Genomic DNA, 17,637 nt, shown 5'->3' with positions numbered 1-17,637 from the left:
GCGATGGGGACAGTAACAGGCGGCGCTGCGGCTCTTCTCGTCCAAGATGGCGACGGTCAAAATGCCAAACTCTAGGCTTCAAAACGGGAGTCCACAAACCAAAGGGTGACGTCACCGTGGCTACGTCCATATTTTTATACAGTCTGATTCTCTCTAACCTTTTTTGCTGGGCTAATGTCCAAAGTCAGAATATACCCTTCGGAAGGACAGTGCAGTCCATAACGAAGAGTTTAATTAAATTAGGTGTCTGAACATTAAATTTGGATTGAATGATGCTCGGTGTGTGCCCCCTGCGCTTCTGTGGTACTCATCGTTTTTTCTGCTCTTGCAGGAGAGGAAGATGGCAACCGAGAAGCGGGAGAGTCGGAGATGGATGGACAGAGCGAGAAGAGCAGACATCCAGCGGGGCCAGAGGACTGGGACGGACCAAGTAAGCAAACACTTTCACAAGTTACAAATTGAGTTACTTTTAATCAAAGCACATATTTAAATAAAGATACACTCTTTCCTAATCAAATTGTGTGTTTTTATGCAAATAACCACTATAGATGACAATAACAAAGGAAAAAGATAACATTTTGAATTTTGGACAGTTTACACTGACTTCAAGACGGTTGAAATTATTTTTCGGGATGGTTCCGGGGCGACGATGTCATTCTGCTACTGCTGTTATTTAGCTGAAAGTAATGCAAAAGTAGTGTAATAAGTAATGAGTTACTCTACACAGACAGTAATATTGTAAAGTAACGTATTACTTTCAAATGAAAGTAACTAGTAATATGTAGTCTATTACATTTTGAAAGTAACTTGCCCAACACTGGTTAGGAATACATTATTTATATTCATTGTAATTCTACTGTAATACAACCCATGGAAAGCAATTACTTCCAAAACAGAAAAGCAAAAGCAGAAGATTGACAGTGATTGGAAAGTTAGGATGCGTCTCCTAAAGCAACTGTAGATGGGTTGGGTGCCTGTGTGTGATGATGACATCAAGTGCGTGTACCCCCACCATTCAAACTACATTGAATTACCAGGGTTGAATTAGATAGAGTAATTGCTTTGCTGTTAATCTTATTGTACTACAGTATATGTGCTTGAAAATAGCCTAGCGCCCAGAAGAATGCTTACAGTTATTGTAAAAAATATATATATATATAGGTTTATCATTTCCTTTTGAAAATCTCATTATGCCATGCAGATTTCCCCTTGCTTTCTGGAAGAGTTTAGAAAATATTTGTATCTTGTTGCCCCTTTTAATAAAAGTCACTTCATCAAAGTGATGGATAATGCATTGAACAAGATAGTTACACAGCAATTACTGCTCAGCTATAGCAGCCTACACCCACACTGCTGAACGCACAAAATATCATATTCCTTTTCATGCATCAAATGACCTCGAGAATTTATTGCAGGTACATGCGTTTATAAAAAAGAGGGAGAAAAAAGTGGATTTGGGCAAGTTGTGCTTGCTAGCTCGAAGCCCCCCGGGGTGTGTATTTTATACTGACAGTGAATCAGTGTTATCGCACCTATCAGATAATGCATTTATCATTAAATTTCACATTTGCATTTAAATCTGGGGAAGGAAATGAGCATTGCTGGCTAAAGATAAGAGCTCTGCGACGACAGTAATAAACCATCACTGTGATCAGTCAGGAGACAGGGCTGAGGGGGTCAGCTCAGAACTATGGGGGCCGTGACAAAAAGAAGGCATCACATGCGGAAAAGGCCCTTTTGGGCCAGAAAATGCTGAGCTTAAAAATAGTGCTTTGAAAGGCGGGATGGATGTACTATGACTAGATCTATGACTGACTGTAATTATGCTTCCCCCTTCTACTTAGCCATCAGAATGAGAATTAGAGGCTCAGAAACACACTGCTGGACTGGCAGAGTGAGAGAGAGATACAGAGAGAGAGAGCTGCAGAGAGAGAGTGTTATGGGAGTAGTGGATGTGTCTCTCCCATACAGTAAGGTTGGTTGACATGCAGAAGAGATGATGTGGCACACGATGACCATTTCATTTTTTACTAACCACAGTCTGAGGAGCAGGGCCTCCGAGTTACCAAGTGACATCCAGTTTGAAGACTTTGATGCTGTTTTATATGCTCCACTGTGCGCTTTGTGCACCTGTTTGCGCCTGCCTTATACTATCGTCTCTGCACGACGATAGCAGTCTGCCATGCGCAAATGTCCAGGTGTTATGCCGAGTTTTGCACCGCCGCCGCCAAACGCATCCCCACCTCACGGGAGCATATTGTAATGATTTATACAGAAACGTAACTGTTTAAAAATGATATAATTGTTTGGGTAGACGTGACCTCCCTGTTTTTAAGTTAAAACAGCCCCAAAATATGATGGTGATGCAATTAAAAACGGGGAAGCATGACAACGGGCGCAAACGCAGATTAGAGGTGTGCCAAATCATTTATGCACGGTGCAAACGGGATTTGGGCGGTGTTAACCACCAGAATTATTCACAGGTGTGGCCTGGCAATGCCTGGGGGTTACATCAATCAAACCAGATTCCCGTCTTGCAGTCCCTGTACAGTTTGCGTGAGGCATGCTGTAATTCTCCCCATGCGTAATTTGGATAGGTGTAGGCCTATTGACTGTATATATTATCCCTATCTCATTCTCATAACGACACCATCACGTCATATATACCTGTTAAAAACATCTGTGTTTTGATGCAATTCGGGTTATTTTGTTGACTGGGGTGGGACAATACAAACGTGTTTGCAGCAGGTAAACGGCGGAGACAAAAGAAAGATTGGAGGATTTACAGTGGACTCAATTAAAACAGTCTCGTAACGACTCGTGCCGAGGACTGTGGTGTGGTGCCAACGACCCTCCATGTTATGGGATAGCAGTAGGTGAATAGCCTACTGCAAGTAGGCTACAATGTACAAGTTTTCTCAATTAATTTACCATAACCCCTCCTTGCGATGTGATAAAAGTTTCTCAGTGAATTATAGTTGATTGCCTCACCGAATAATCTGCTGGGTTACCCAATTTTAGCAGCAGAATTTGATGTCCTGGGGTGGCACGTCCGTGCGTAATGACGTTTCTGCGCTGCGCAGCGCGGAGATTATGGTGCGATCAAGCGCAGCGAGTGTTTTAGCACCTGGAGCGCACCTAAGAGGTGCTTTTCAAAGCTGCTGACGATAGGATAATGCCATCTATCCCCACATTTTAGCGCTCAAACCCCTGCTTTGGCATGTGGCACGCCTATGCCCAGTGCAATTATAACAGGCATGCGCTTGTGTCCGCCCCCAATTTGCATTGCGCACGGCGTTAAACCAGCGCAAACGCTAAATTACCGCTTTTGCGAAGATAGGGCCCTTTGTCTTTTTCTCACATTTTCTCCCCAATCGTACTTGGCCAATTCCCCCTGCTGTCCTGGTCATTGCTCCGCCCCCCTCTGCTGATCTGGGGAGAGTTGTAGACTAGTCTCACGTGGTCAGACACAACGGGCTCTATCTTCCCAAAAGCACTAATTTAGCGTTTGCGCTCGTTTAACGCCGTGCGCAATGCAAATTGGGGGCGGACACAAGCGCATGCCTGTTATAATTGTACTGGGCATTGGCTGCCACAAGCTAAAGCAGGCGTTTCAGCGCTAAAATGTGGGATAGATGGCATTACCCTATCGTCAGCAGCGCGCAATTACTTTGCGCTAAGAGCTTTGAAAAGGACCTCTTAGGCGCAAATACCTTGCGCTCTCGGAGCGCACCCGTAATCTCTGTCTAGCGCAGTGCAGTGCAAAGTACTGTAGAATTCCTTTTGGAGATGTCATTACGCACAGCCTAGACATCAAATTATGCTGCTAAAATTGGGTATTAGCAGATAATTCAGTGAGGTAATCAACTATAACTCACTGATAAACTTTTATCACATCGCAAAGAGGGAAATTAATTGAGAAAACTTGTTGCACAATGGACATAGGCTATTTACCTCCATAACCCAAAGGGTCGTTGGCACCACAGACGATCTGTCAATAAGCTCCCTCTGTCCTCGCACGAGTGAGTACACTCTATTACGCATGGAGAGAATTACAGCATATTGCATGCCTCGCGCCAACAGCCATTGCAAGACGGGAATCTGATTGGTTTTGATTGACGTAATGCCCAGCATTGCCTGGCCACGCCTGTGAATAATTCTGGTAGTTAAGAGCTCCCAAATCCCGTCTGCGCAGGCATTTTGGGGCGCAGATGATTTTGGCACGGCTCTAATTTGCGCTTGCGACACGTGCCGTGAACCTTTCCGCATCCCGGCCGAGAATTGCATCCCCAACATATTTCCGGGCTGTTTTAACTTAGAAATCAGGGAGGTCACGTCTACCAGGCAATTATATCACTTTTAAACAGTTACATGTCTGTATAAATCATTACAAATATGCTCCCGTGAGGTGGGGATGCTTTTTTTGCTGCTCGGCGGGTGAGCAAAACTCGGCAGAACACCTGGCGGACGGCGCAAGGCGGAATGCTATCTTCCGTGCCTTAAGGCGCGCGGAAACAGGTGCGCAAGCGCTATTAGGGGATAGCGCCTGTCGGGAGATAGAGCCCAATGTCTTATGTGTCAGCACACTTCCAGCGACGGAGGGTCTGAATCACAAGTCAGCTTTTCCAGTTTTTGCCGTAGGAATTCCTACGGTAAAATCTGATTGGCTGGGCCGTAGGCTCTCTGAGTGCATTGGTGCATCGTTCAAAATGTACCACCCCACGAGTTGTGACACGTAAATAAGAAGGTCTGTGGTTGGTCATATGCCTGTCACGCATTTTGTTTTGGTCTCAGGGGGCGGTCCTTAACCACTTGTCAAGAGTTGTGCCCCAGACGTAGATATTTATCTACGGGTGGCTACTGCCAGGCTAGTTGTAGACTAGCACATGCTTCCTCCCGATACATGTGCAGTCGCCAACCGCTTCTTTTCACCTGACAGGGAGGTATGTGACAAAATACATGTTATCTCCCTTCAGGAATGACTCTGCATGATGGAGCAGAGTCCATCTTAGAAGAGCTATAGATCATAAGCAATCAATCAATAATTTTACTGTCACAATTATTTCACTGGCAGGACGTAGGGTGTGGGAGGATCATGCTATACCCCCCCCCCCCCCCCACACCCCTTTCCAAGTTCCAATCTCCCCCAGAACAGACACCCCGACCGACACCAATTGTGTCTGTAAGATTTAACCCGGGTCTCTGTGCTGTAGGCGAATGCTTTTACCTCTACAGTACCCATCTTTTCCTTTTTACTGTATGTAGTGTACAGTATGTAGGCTATGTATGGATGCATGGATGGATGGATGGATGGATGGATGGATGTATTGTAAGGCCCCCTGAGGGAGTAGTATACTATCAGGACCATCAAATACACTGCAGCTTGTAATCAACATATCACCCAAAATGTAAGCGTCTCAACATCTCTATGATATACCAACCAATTAGTCAGCCAAAGTTAGAGTGAGGCGTTTGTCCCCCTCCCCCCCACCCCGCCCCCTGTTTTCTCAATGGGCAGCATAGAATGGGCAGAAATTAATCTTGGTACATAATAATGCCGTTCACTCTCCCATCATGGCTGCCATGAAAGGTCATTTCCCTTTTTAATTTTTCCCATTGTGCTGGAAAAGTCAGATGGGCATGTTATAATTTGAATAAAGAGGGGAATCAGACAATCAGATAGGGACATTTGAAATGACATGACTTCCTGTTCAAAGCGATTAAAAGCAAATTTATTTAGTTTGAGACTGTCTACCCTTTAATCTCTTTGTAAATGTTCAGATAGGGCTGCATTCAAAAGTTCTTTGTGATTCTTTGGCTTAAGTTTAAGCAGGTGTGATTATGATCACCAACAGATAATTTTTAATCACTCTGCGTGTGCATCTGAATAGGATGTGTAATGGCCGTTGCATGAAAAGGGGAGTGAAGCGTTTTAATGAGGTGGGCTAACTCGGAACATGCCCACCTGCTTTGGCGATTCTATTGAAGCACCTCCATAGCGTTTCCCTTTTGCTGAGTAACAACAAAAGCCTTTACAATCTACATCCTGTAATTGAACTTTTTTTTGTCCTTGTATTTCATCTCCACTGTAGGATCTCATGTCAAGTGCTGTCCGCGGTTGCCCCCTGTTCTGCGATTGTCTTCCTGTCTGTAACAGCAGAGAACCATAGAGAATGCCTCACTCTTAATCTGATAGCTGGCTCTTCTCTGTTGTTCAGAGTGCTGGGTCTCTGATGTGGAACACCCAGCAAGTCCCTTCTCTCTCTCTCTTCATCTCTCTCTTTCTCTACAAGTATGTCCTTAAGCAAATCTGCACAGCAATCTCCTTTCTCATGTTCATTTCTCGTCACGGATGTTTCGCAATCAGCCGCTGATATGGGAGATAGCATGTCGAGCTATTCTATTCATTTTCATGGACTAGGAGTGATACCAATCTGAGCCTCTCTCTCTGTCTCTCTCTAACTCTCTCTCCTCCTTAGGCTAATTGGGAATGGTGGGTGTTAGCTAGCTAACTCTGCTAATGAACTTGTTCTCAGCCTTATCTAAATGCGTGCTCGTGTAAACCACACCCCCCCGGTGAAACTCATGGAAACTCAGGATTCGTCGCCGGCGCTGTCGTTGTCAGTGTTGTTATTTCTGCTGAAAAAGTAGTCAATCTACAAAATAGTTATGTCACAGGGTTTGGGGCTGACATTGGCCTTTTTTATCAAAAATAGATATTAGTCTGTCTGTATTGTCCACCGCTAATATAATGCAATCTGACTGAATATATTTATTGTGCAATTGATCAGTACTACACTGGTTGTCTATGGGAAGCCCTTAACCTGAATTGATTCTAATGTAACAGTGTAAATAGATTCCACACAAGTATGCAATGGCATTTTCAATACTAAAACAACTTTTGGAATTTGTTAAAATGGTCAAATTTGGGCACCTGGGCAGTGCAGTGGTAGATTCCCTGCCTATAACACAAGGGTCGCAGGTTTGTGCCCCGTGTTGCCCTCCGGCTTGGTCGGGTGTCCATACAGGTACAATTGGGAAGGGTATGTCTCCTGGTCACTACACTAGTGCCTCCCCTGGTCGGTCGGGGCACATGTTCTGGAAGGGTATGTCTCCTGGTCACTACACTAGTGCCTCCCCTGGTCGGTCGGGGCACATGTTCTGGGAGAATTGCGTGATCCGCCCACAGGCTACGTCCTGCCAGTGCCAACTCTTCACTGTCAGGTGAAAAGAAGCAGCTGGCGACTTCACATACAGTATATCGGAGGAAGCATGTGCTAGTCTACAACCACTCTGGGACAGCTTGGCAGAGGGAATTGGCCAGGTACAATTGGGGGGAAATCCGGGGGAAAACGTGGGGGGAAAAGAGAAATGATCAAATTTAAAGACTAAATATCAGCACAAAATATCAGCAGCTTCAAGCAAAAACGGAGCTTTCAAAAACCCATCAGCCTAACCCTACTCTGCAGCTTTTAATGCCAACTATTGTATTATCTCACTGCAAACAAGACACCACCTCATTCTCTTTGCACCAGATATATACATGTATAGTGAAAACCCAGATTTAAGATAATGCAACAAAGCAACAGAGGAAAAGGCACAAAGGAGAGGAGTAGCAGCAGGAGGAGAAGATGAGCGCTAAACACAAAGCTAACAGAAGTGATGTGATCACCTTGTCCACAAATCTCCTCTCTTGGCCGTCCCCGCCGGCCGGCGCCGCGTGGCCCGGGCTGCTCGCCGCTCCGTGCCAGTTGGGCACAGGCCACGGCCAGGCGGGGGTCAGCTGGAGGAGTGGCCATCTGAGATCCTACCTGACGGCTGGGCACAAGCAGAGCCCACCTCCCAACAACCCCCCCGCCCCCCGTTTTCAGCGTCTACCCCCTTCCCTCCCCTTTCAAGACATCATCAAACACCGGCGTGGTGAAAACATGGCTTCGCTCAGACGTCAAAACTCTCCATTCTCACTTTTGACTCCAGCCAATCCAGAAGGGTCCGCGGCCGATCCATCTTCTTCCAGTCTACAAAAGAAAAAGAAAACAATAACCATTTCAGGTTTAATGCACATATGTCATGCTAGGAGAATTGGAGGACCAGATGGCCACGATACTGTGGCAGGTGCCTCAACAAATGTTTGCAGTTGCCCGTGCTGCTATTTATATCATGGTGAAACACAGACACGCTAATATTTGCATAAGGACAGTAGGCTCTTATTGTTGGGAGTCAAAGTGATCACCAGAATAAACAGATGGGATTCAACCTTTTGGGCAGCAGTCCCCTGAACTTTTGGATTCACTCTAGTTCATCTAAACCTATGGACTCCTTGTTTTAGTGGTGGGGGGAGGCAAATGTTAAAGGGACACTTCACCCAAAAAACAATGCTTATTTTGCACATGATCTCACACATATCTGAAAACTGTAACCAGTTTTACAGACGTTCATTTAGTTTGACACAAGACTGTACACAATGATTCAGTGCCTTCTGATGACATCACTGGTCCACACTTAACTCAACTCAACTCTCAATAACTGCCAAACTAAATGAATGTCTGCAAAACCGTTTATAGTTTTCGGATATGTGTGAGATCATGTGCAAAAAAGTGTGAAGCCTGCAAGATTAGTGTGGGCTACACCTGATGTGTTAGCCTCACTTCACTTGAGTTTCAATTTAGCCAGTTTAATGTTCATTTCATGATTGTTCACATATTTTCACATTTTAGGTTGGGCTTAGATTTGGCTTCTTGATAGAGGCATCTTGTTGCAAAGGCCTTTCAGTGTTTGGTCTTAACTGAACTGAAAGTGGATTGACCGACACACCAAAAGTATTGATAGTATTGATAAGGATCAATATTTTGAAATGGATAATACTCATTTGCAAAAGATATCGCTAGTATCAATACTGTAAGTACCGATACTAAACATTTGAATATACATACTACTGATTTTTCCCTCACTATCATTGGTGGGTATCTGTTGCTTCAACAAGCAAGCACATCAAAGTGTTGTGATAGGCTGATGACTAGGACAGGGCTACTCTGCAGTGTAAGTGCAAAGTTTGTAATGAGTTTTATCAGGCATAGATTATGGAGAAGCAAGCCTGTCTGTCCATCTGTCTGTTTCTTTTTATGCCTGATGATGTGTTGTCACCCCCCCCCCCCCCCCCGCCCGTAGTATTGAAAATTATATATCGAGTATCATTATTTTCCTGGGTATCGGAATCAAAGTTAGAAATTCTAGTATCGTGACAACCCTACACCAAATAGTCTGAAACGTATAATATAGCAACCGTCCAATTGATCACAGTTCAGTCAGGTCCCCCTCAGTAAACAAGGCATTTTCTAACTCAGCAGCACCCAAGTCCATTATAAAGTCAGGTCAGGGTGTCGTCAAGGAAGGAGGGGCGAGCCGAAATGAGGGAGAGAGACAAACGGAGCACCCAGATGCAGATTAGGCTGCAGAAGATGAGGGTGTAAAAGGGATTTAATGGTAGGATGGATTAGAGAAATCCTTGTAACAATGTTAAATAATTATGGTTCCAGCTGAGATCAAAGCACCATTGATTGAACCCCTCAAGCCTTCAGCACACAGAGTCTTGGAAAGCAAAGATTGGTAAACTAGTGCTCAGACCACTCTGTCTGCTGCAGTTAAATTGGATGTGAAATATTAGGATATAGATGAATCCTTCAGGAGTCTTCCGCAGAGCTTTTGTCACCGGAAATGTAGCTTGGGAACGCTATGAAAGGTTTGATAGTGTACTGTCTCGGCAGAATCATAAGGCGAGGGTGTCGCAGCTGTCTCCACTGATACCTAAGCGTTTTAAGTAGACTTATAGACACACTTGACTGTTATATCAGCAAACCGAAAAACTTTCAGCTCAGGCTTTCATTCAACGTTTCTTTTTCCCCGTCCCTTTCTCGTCTTGTAATCAAGAAATTTGGACGTGCATCATGGCAATTCTCTCTCAAAAAGGAGGGGTTTTTATCTCTCTCCTCCAGGGGTTTATTCAAAGTCTTCTGACAAGTCTCGCGAAACATGAATGACTCTGAGATTGCTGATACTAATGATGAAAGTCCATCGTCAGCATCTCTGCGAGTTCCGGGCCCTGAGTGATGTAAAATTAAATTGCAATCAAAGCGTTATCTGTAAACATTGTCCGTCTTTTTTGTTTTTACTCCCGATAGGTTTATTTCCACATTCTCACTTAAGAGATGGTTGATGGTTAGTGTATATGTATGCTTGATGGTTAGTGTATATGTATGCTTGATGGTTGGTGTATATGTATGCTTGATGGTTAGTGTATATGTATGCTTGATGGTTAGTGTATATGTATGCTTGATGGTTAGTGTATATGTATGCTTGATGGTTAGTGTATACTGTATGTATGCTTGATGGTTAGTGTATATGTATGCTTGATGGTTAGTGTATATGTATGCTTGATGGTTAGTGTATACTGTATGTATGCTTGATGGTTAGTGTATATGTATGCTTGATGGTTGGTGTATATGTATGCTTGATGGTTAGTGTATATGTATGCTTGATGGTTGGTGTATATGTATGCTTGATGGTTAGTGTATATGTATGCTTGATGGTTGGTGTATATGTATGCTTGATGGTTAGTGTATATGTATGCTTGATGGTTAGTGTATATGTATGCTTGATGGTTAGTGTATATGTATGCTTGATGGTTAGTGTATATGTATGCTTGATGGTTAGTGTATATGTATGCTTGATGGTTAGTGTATATGTATGCTTGATGGTTAGTGTATATGTATGCTTGATGGTTAGTGTATATGTATGCTTGATGGTTAGTGTATATGTATGCTTGATGGTTGGTGTATATGTATGCTTGATGGTTAGTGTATATGTATGCTTGATGGTTAGTGTATATGTATGCTTGATGGTTAGTGTATATGTATGCTTGATGGTTAGTGTATATGTATGCTTGATGGTTAGTGTATATGTATGCTTGATGGTTAGTGTATATGTATGCTTGATGGTTAGTGTATATGTATGCTTGATGGTTAGTGTATATGTATGCTTGATGGTTAGTGTATATGTATGCTTGATGGTTGGTGTATATGTATGCTTGATGGTTAGTGTATATGTATGCTTGATGGTTAGTGTATATGTATGCTTGATGGTTAGTGTATATGTATGCTTGATGGTTAGTGTATATGTATGCTTGATGGTTAGTGTATATGTATGCTTGATGGTTGGTGTATATGTATGCTTGATGGTTAGTGTATATGTATGCTTGATGGTTGGTGTATATGTATGCTTGATGGTTAGTGTATATGTATGCTTGATGGTTGGTGTATATGTATGCTTGATGGTTAGTGTATATGTATGCTTGATGGTTGGTGTATATGTATGCTTGATGGTTAGTGTATATGTATGCTTGATGGTTGGTGTATATGTATGCTTGATGGTTAGTGTATATGTATGCTTGATGGTTGGTGTATATGTATGCTTGATGGTTAGTGTATATGTATGCTTGATGGTTAGTGTATATGTATGCTTGATGGTTGGTGTATATGTATGCTTGATGGTTGGTGTATATGTATGCTTGATGGTTAGTGTATATGTATGCTTGATGGTTGGTGTATATGTATGCTTGATGGTTAGTGTATATGTATGCTTGATGGTTGGTGTATATGTATGCTTGATGGTTAGTGTATATGTATGCTTGATGGTTAGTGTATATGTATGCTTGATGGTTGGTGTATATGTATGCTTGATGGTTAGTGTATATGTATGCTTGATGGTTGGTGTATATGTATGCTTGATGGTTAGTGTATATGTATGCTTGATGGTTGGTGTATATGTATGCTTGATGGTTAGTGTATATGTATGCTTGATGGTTGGTGTATATGTATGCTTGATGGTTAGTGTATATGTATGCTTGATGGTTAGTGTATATGTATGCTTGATGGTTGGTGTATATGTATGCTTGATGGTTGGTGTATATGTATGCTTGATGGTTAGTGTATATGTATGCTTGATGGTTGGTGTATATGTATGCTTGATGGTTGGTGTATATGTATGCTTGATGGTTAGTGTATATGTATGCTTGATGGTTAGTGTATATGTATGCTTGATGGTTAGTGTATATGTATGCTTGATGGTTAGTGTATATGTATGCTTGATGGTTAGTGTATATGTATGCTTGATGGTTGGTGTATATGTATGCTTGATGGTTAGTGTATATGTATGCTTGATGGTTAGTGTATATGTATGCTTGATGGTTAGTGTATATGTATGCTTGATGGTTAGTGTATATGTATGCTTGATGGTTAGTGTATATGTATGCTTGATGGTTGGTGTATATGTATGCTTGATGGTTAGTGTATATGTATGCTTGATGGTTGGTGTATATGTATGCTTGATGGTTAGTGTATATGTATGCTTGATGGTTGGTGTATATGTATGCTTGATGGTTAGTGTATATGTATGCTTGATGGTTGGTGTATATGTATGCTTGATGGTTAGTGTATATGTATGCTTGATGGTTGGTGTATATGTATGCTTGATGGTTAGTGTATATGTATGCTTGATGGTTGGTGTATATGTATGCTTGATGGTTAGTGTATATGTATGCTTGATGGTTAGTGTATATGTATGCTTGATGGTTGGTGTATATGTATGCTTGATGGTTGGTGTATATGTATGCTTGATGGTTAGTGTATATGTATGCTTGATGGTTGGTGTATATGTATGCTTGATGGTTAGTGTATATGTATGCTTGATGGTTGGTGTATATGTATGCTTGATGGTTAGTGTATATGTATGCTTGATGGTTAGTGTATATGTATGCTTGATGGTTGGTGTATATGTATGCTTGATGGTTAGTGTATATGTATGCTTGATGGTTGGTGTATATGTATGCTTGATGGTTAGTGTATATGTATGCTTGATGGTTGGTGTATATGTATGCTTGATGGTTAGTGTATATGTATGCTTGATGGTTGGTGTATATGTATGCTTGATGGTTAGTGTATATGTATGCTTGATGGTTAGTGTATATGTATGCTTGATGGTTGGTGTATATGTATGCTTGATGGTTGGTGTATATGTATGCTTGATGGTTAGTGTATATGTATGCTTGATGGTTGGTGTATATGTATGCTTGATGGTTAGTGTATATGTATGCTTGATGGTTAGTGTATATATATGCTTGATGGTTAGTGTATATGTATGCTTGATGGTTAGTGTATATGTATGCTTGATGGTTAGTGTATATGTATGCTTGATGGTTAGTGTATATGTATGCTTGATGGTTAGTGTATATGTATGCTTGATGGTTAGTGTATATGTATGCTTGATGGTTAGTGTATATGTATGCTTGATGGTTGGTGTATATGTATGCTTGATGGTTAGTGTATATGTATGCTTGATGGTTAGTGTATATGTATGCTTGATGGTTAGTGTATATGTATGCTTGATGGTTAGTGTATATGTATGCTTGATGGTTAGTGTATATGTATGCTTGATGGTTGGTGTATATGTATGCTTGATGGTTGGTGTATATGTATGCTTGATGGTTAGTGTATATGTATGCTTGATGGTTAGTGTATATGTATGCTTGATGGTTAGTGTATATGTATGCTTGATGGTTAGTGTATATGTATGCTTGATGGTTAGTGTATATGTATGCTTGATGGTTAGTGTATATGTATGCTTGATGGTTGGTGTATATGTATGCTTGATGGTTAGTGTATATGTATGCTTGATGGTTAGTGTATATGTATGCTTGATGGTTAGTGTATATGTATGCTTGATGGTTAGTGTATATGTATGCTTGATGGTTAGTGTATATGTATGCTTGATGGTTAGTGTATATGTATGCTTGATGGTTGGTGTATATGTATGCTTGATGGTTAGTGTATATGTATGCTTGATGGTTAGTGTATATGTATGCTTGATGGTTAGTGTATATGTATGCTTGATGGTTAGTGTATATGTATGCTTGATGGTTAGTGTATATGTATGCTTGATGGTTGGTGTATATGTATGCTTGATGGTTAGTGTATATGTATGCTTGATGGTTAGTGTATATGTATGCTTGATGGTTGGTGTATATGTATGCTTGATGGTTGGTGTATATGTATGCTTGATGGTTGGTGTATATGTATGCTTGATGGTTGGTGTATATGTATGCTTGATGGTTAGTGTATATGTATGCTTGATGGTTAGTGTATATGTATGCTTGATGGTTAGTGTATATGTATGCTTGATGGTTAGTGTATATGTATGCTTGATGGTTAGTGTATATGTATGCTTGATGGTTAGTGTATATGTATGCTTGATGGTTAGTGTATATGTATGCTTGATGGTTAGTGTATATGTATGCTTGATGGTTAGTGTATATGTATGCTTGATGGTTAGTGTATATGTATGCTTGATGGTTAGTGTATATGTATGCTTGATGGTTAGTGTATATGTATGCTTGATGGTTAGTGTATATGTATGCTTGATGGTTAGTGTATATGTATGCTTGATGGTTAGTGTATACTGTATGTGACATGTTCACCTGTGTGCATAAAAAACAGCCTCCACCTCTTCCACCACCACGCACATACGATTTCACAATGTGTGATTATAATGATGAAATATGCAACAAGAGATTAGACAAATCACTGTACTCCTATGCTGCATTGCCTTGATGCAAATTTAGTCACTGATCCGCTATACTAAGAGGCTTTATGATGGAACTTCATGGTTGTTAGTTATATAATCTAAAATAGGGCAAAATGCAATCACTGTCCTTATCATCTGAGGAAGATGTCACTATATTCAGTTCTAGTTTTAGTGTTTGTATGGATATATAGGATGTGGCACACGGAGAATGGCCTTAATAAGATAATTCAGTTTCAACCATTTTGCCGCCTGCATTTCAATAGAATTTGTGTCCACTTAGAAAAACTCACAATGCCATCTTTTCTTGTGAATACTATTCCAAAGCACACGTGTAAAGAATTCAGTGAAAAGGAGAGCTGTTGCTATATGAAGCTGATTTCAAACGCGGTTGGTGGTAGTGTTTCTGCCCCTAGGGACTTGACACCCAACGCGTCTTTCTTTAGCTCTCTGAATATGTTTGTTCTGCCATGCTTACCCTCCCAGGCACTGTCGCTATGTGCATTTTTTTTTCTAAGAGGTATCATTGTAATTGGTTGAATATTTGATGTGTGTATTTAGCATTAACATGGAGACATTCATGCAAGTTGCGCTAGGGGATCTATTACTGGGTAAACTCCGACTTGCTCAAGTGAAACTTACTTGCATGTTGATTTTTTAAGTATATTTGAGTGACTTGCTTCTTCGTTCTTTTCCATGCATGATATGTGATATGTATATATATACAAATTCTGGATGCCATAGTCTCAGATAGTGCTTAGTTTCATATGCATGCTTCATATGCACAGTCCTGTTTTACTTTAATCCAGTGTGGTATCCTCATAACCACATTAGAATTGGGCCATAGGAATGCATAGAGAATCTCCACCCCACCCCTATCTCCCCCATGCCACCTCACCCTACGTCCTACCCTACAGTACCTCTCTCTCTCTCTCTCTCTCTCTCTCTCTCTCTCACACACACACACACACACACGAGCAGCCTTCGTTGTGAAAGGTATTGATATCAGAACAGTGCCGCTGTCTGTGACGGCCTTTCACTGGTGATGAACAGCTGGGCCCAGCTTGGCCCGCTGGTCACGCCAATTCCTGCTCCTTTTTTGTTTGGGGGTGGGGGGTGGGGACCGCTTGTCAAGTGAATTAAAATACCAAATAATAGTAATAATAACGATAATAAAAAGTTAATAAAAAATGGCATGTTCCTCCCTGATTGTGTGAGTGTTGTGGTATTCAATTATGCCATTTTCATTGGCATATTAATCATCTTTTCAACAAACAAGCCGCCGTTAATTAAACCAAAGCATGGATAAAGACGTGTTGCCGGATCATCACTCCGTTTATCACCGCGCACAGACCCGCAGTTAAGTAAATTCAGGCTGTGAGAGGAATTTCAATGGTCTCCCTGTTTCTTCCTGTGTGTGTGTGTGTGTGTGTGTGTGTGTGTGTGTGTGTGTATGTGTGTATGTTTGTGTGTGTGCGTGCGTGCGTGCGTGCGTGTGTGTGTGTGTGTGTGTGTGTGTGTGTGTGTGTGTGTGTGTTTGTGGTAAGCCATTTATTTATGCACATTGTGTATGTTAGTGACGTTGCATGTCATGTCAGTATGTGTGGGAAGCTGGGATGTAACTCATTTAAAAAAAATAGAGCACCATACATGACTCAGAGTTAAAAAGTGATTTTATTTATTTAAAAGGCAGACTGATTTATGTTTTTATAGGATAGATGTATCTAGACTTGTCTTTGGCGTTAATTTATCATATATATGTTTTTGTTTTTGCAAAGATTTGAATGAAGGACACTCATTCCTAATAACCATAGATAGACTGTATAAAAATATGGACGTAGCCACCGTGATGCTACCCATTGGTTTCTGGACTCCCATTTTGAAGCCTTGAGTTTGGCATTTTGACCATTGCCCCCCTCCCCCCCCCTCCCCCCTCCCTCCCCTTTAAAAAGAATCCAGACAGAGCCACAGCGCTGCCTGCTATTGGTTTGTGATTGGCAAACTGCACTGGCCAGGTGACCTGTCAATCATGCTTAAAAACAGTCTGATTTATCATCTATTTTACTCTAAATTGGATCATACTTTACTGAATGAACATCATTCTGTATTGAAGAAGCCTTGAAACAACCGATTGAGACTATATTAGGAAAGTGTTTACTGAGGAAATAAATCAAGTAAGAAGTCGTGTCATTTTCCCATTGACTTATATTATCAGACTTCTTTTTGCAGCCATAGACTATATACATGGGTGGGTTGTCTAAAAATGGTACCCCCCCCGAACATTTGTCATGACATGAATGGTGAAATTAGCTATGCACCTTATGTAGCCACGCCCATTTGACCCGGTTGTGTGGTCGTGTGACGACTTCTGGCAAAAAAAAGAAAAAGAAAATGGCTGGCTGCTCCAATATCATCTAACTCTGAATTAACTAATAATTTAGCCAATTGTATGCAACATACCAAATAAAAGCAAACGGCAATGTATAGACGGTTTTCACCAGAGCACAACCCCACAGCACTTCCTTTTTCTCAGCATTCGGCAAACTGCAGAAATATTCACTTGACATCGTTACTTTTGTTTTCGCCGCTCAGCTGTATAGACGGTTTTCACGGAATGGTCAGTCCTGCACTTGAATGTTTTTTTTCTTTTATGTCCATAGCAAACACTGCAACAGGAAGTGAGCGGGGGTTCAATTTAGAATGTTTTTGTTGTCAAGTTAACACGTTCACTGCCAATGGCGAGTTGACTCGTCAAAAAAAAAAAAAAAAAATTTTTTGACGGTGCTACGTGGATCAATGCCCCCCACGTCTCCTATAAAAAATATTGGAGCTACCGAACGTGTACAACCCATTCCACCGACCCACTAAGTGGCGACAGTGCTCTCCATTCTAGAGGAAGGCAAGCAAAAAGCAGTGTGAGGAAGCCATTCTCATGAAAATGGATTGCCGAAAACGCTTTCGCGCTTGGGAGCTGGCGGTGGGGTTTTGCAAATTTGCATAATAGAT

The 17,637-nt window shown here is 41.5% G+C and overlaps 1 protein-coding gene across 2 annotated transcripts in view; it reads left to right on the top strand.

Moving 5' to 3' along the window:
• zfpm2a (zinc finger protein, FOG family member 2a) overlaps nt 1-17,637 on the top strand; it is a gene marked incomplete at its 5' end in the record, with an annotated part of 184,620 nt that overhangs the window by 57,977 nt on the left and 109,006 nt on the right. For both annotated transcript variants that reach the window (XM_083637778.1, XM_083637777.1), the window contains one exon: nt 332-430. In XM_083637778.1, the coding sequence (XP_083493904.1) occupies nt 332-430 (99 nt within the window). The remainder of the gene's footprint in view (nt 1-331; nt 431-17,637) is intronic.

This window comes from Poromitra crassiceps (genome assembly GCF_964638095.1).
Source record: "Poromitra crassiceps genome assembly, chromosome: 1".
Lineage (NCBI taxonomy): Eukaryota > Metazoa > Chordata > Actinopteri > Beryciformes > Melamphaidae > Poromitra > Poromitra crassiceps.
This window is presented reverse-complemented; position numbering and strand designations above follow the sequence as displayed.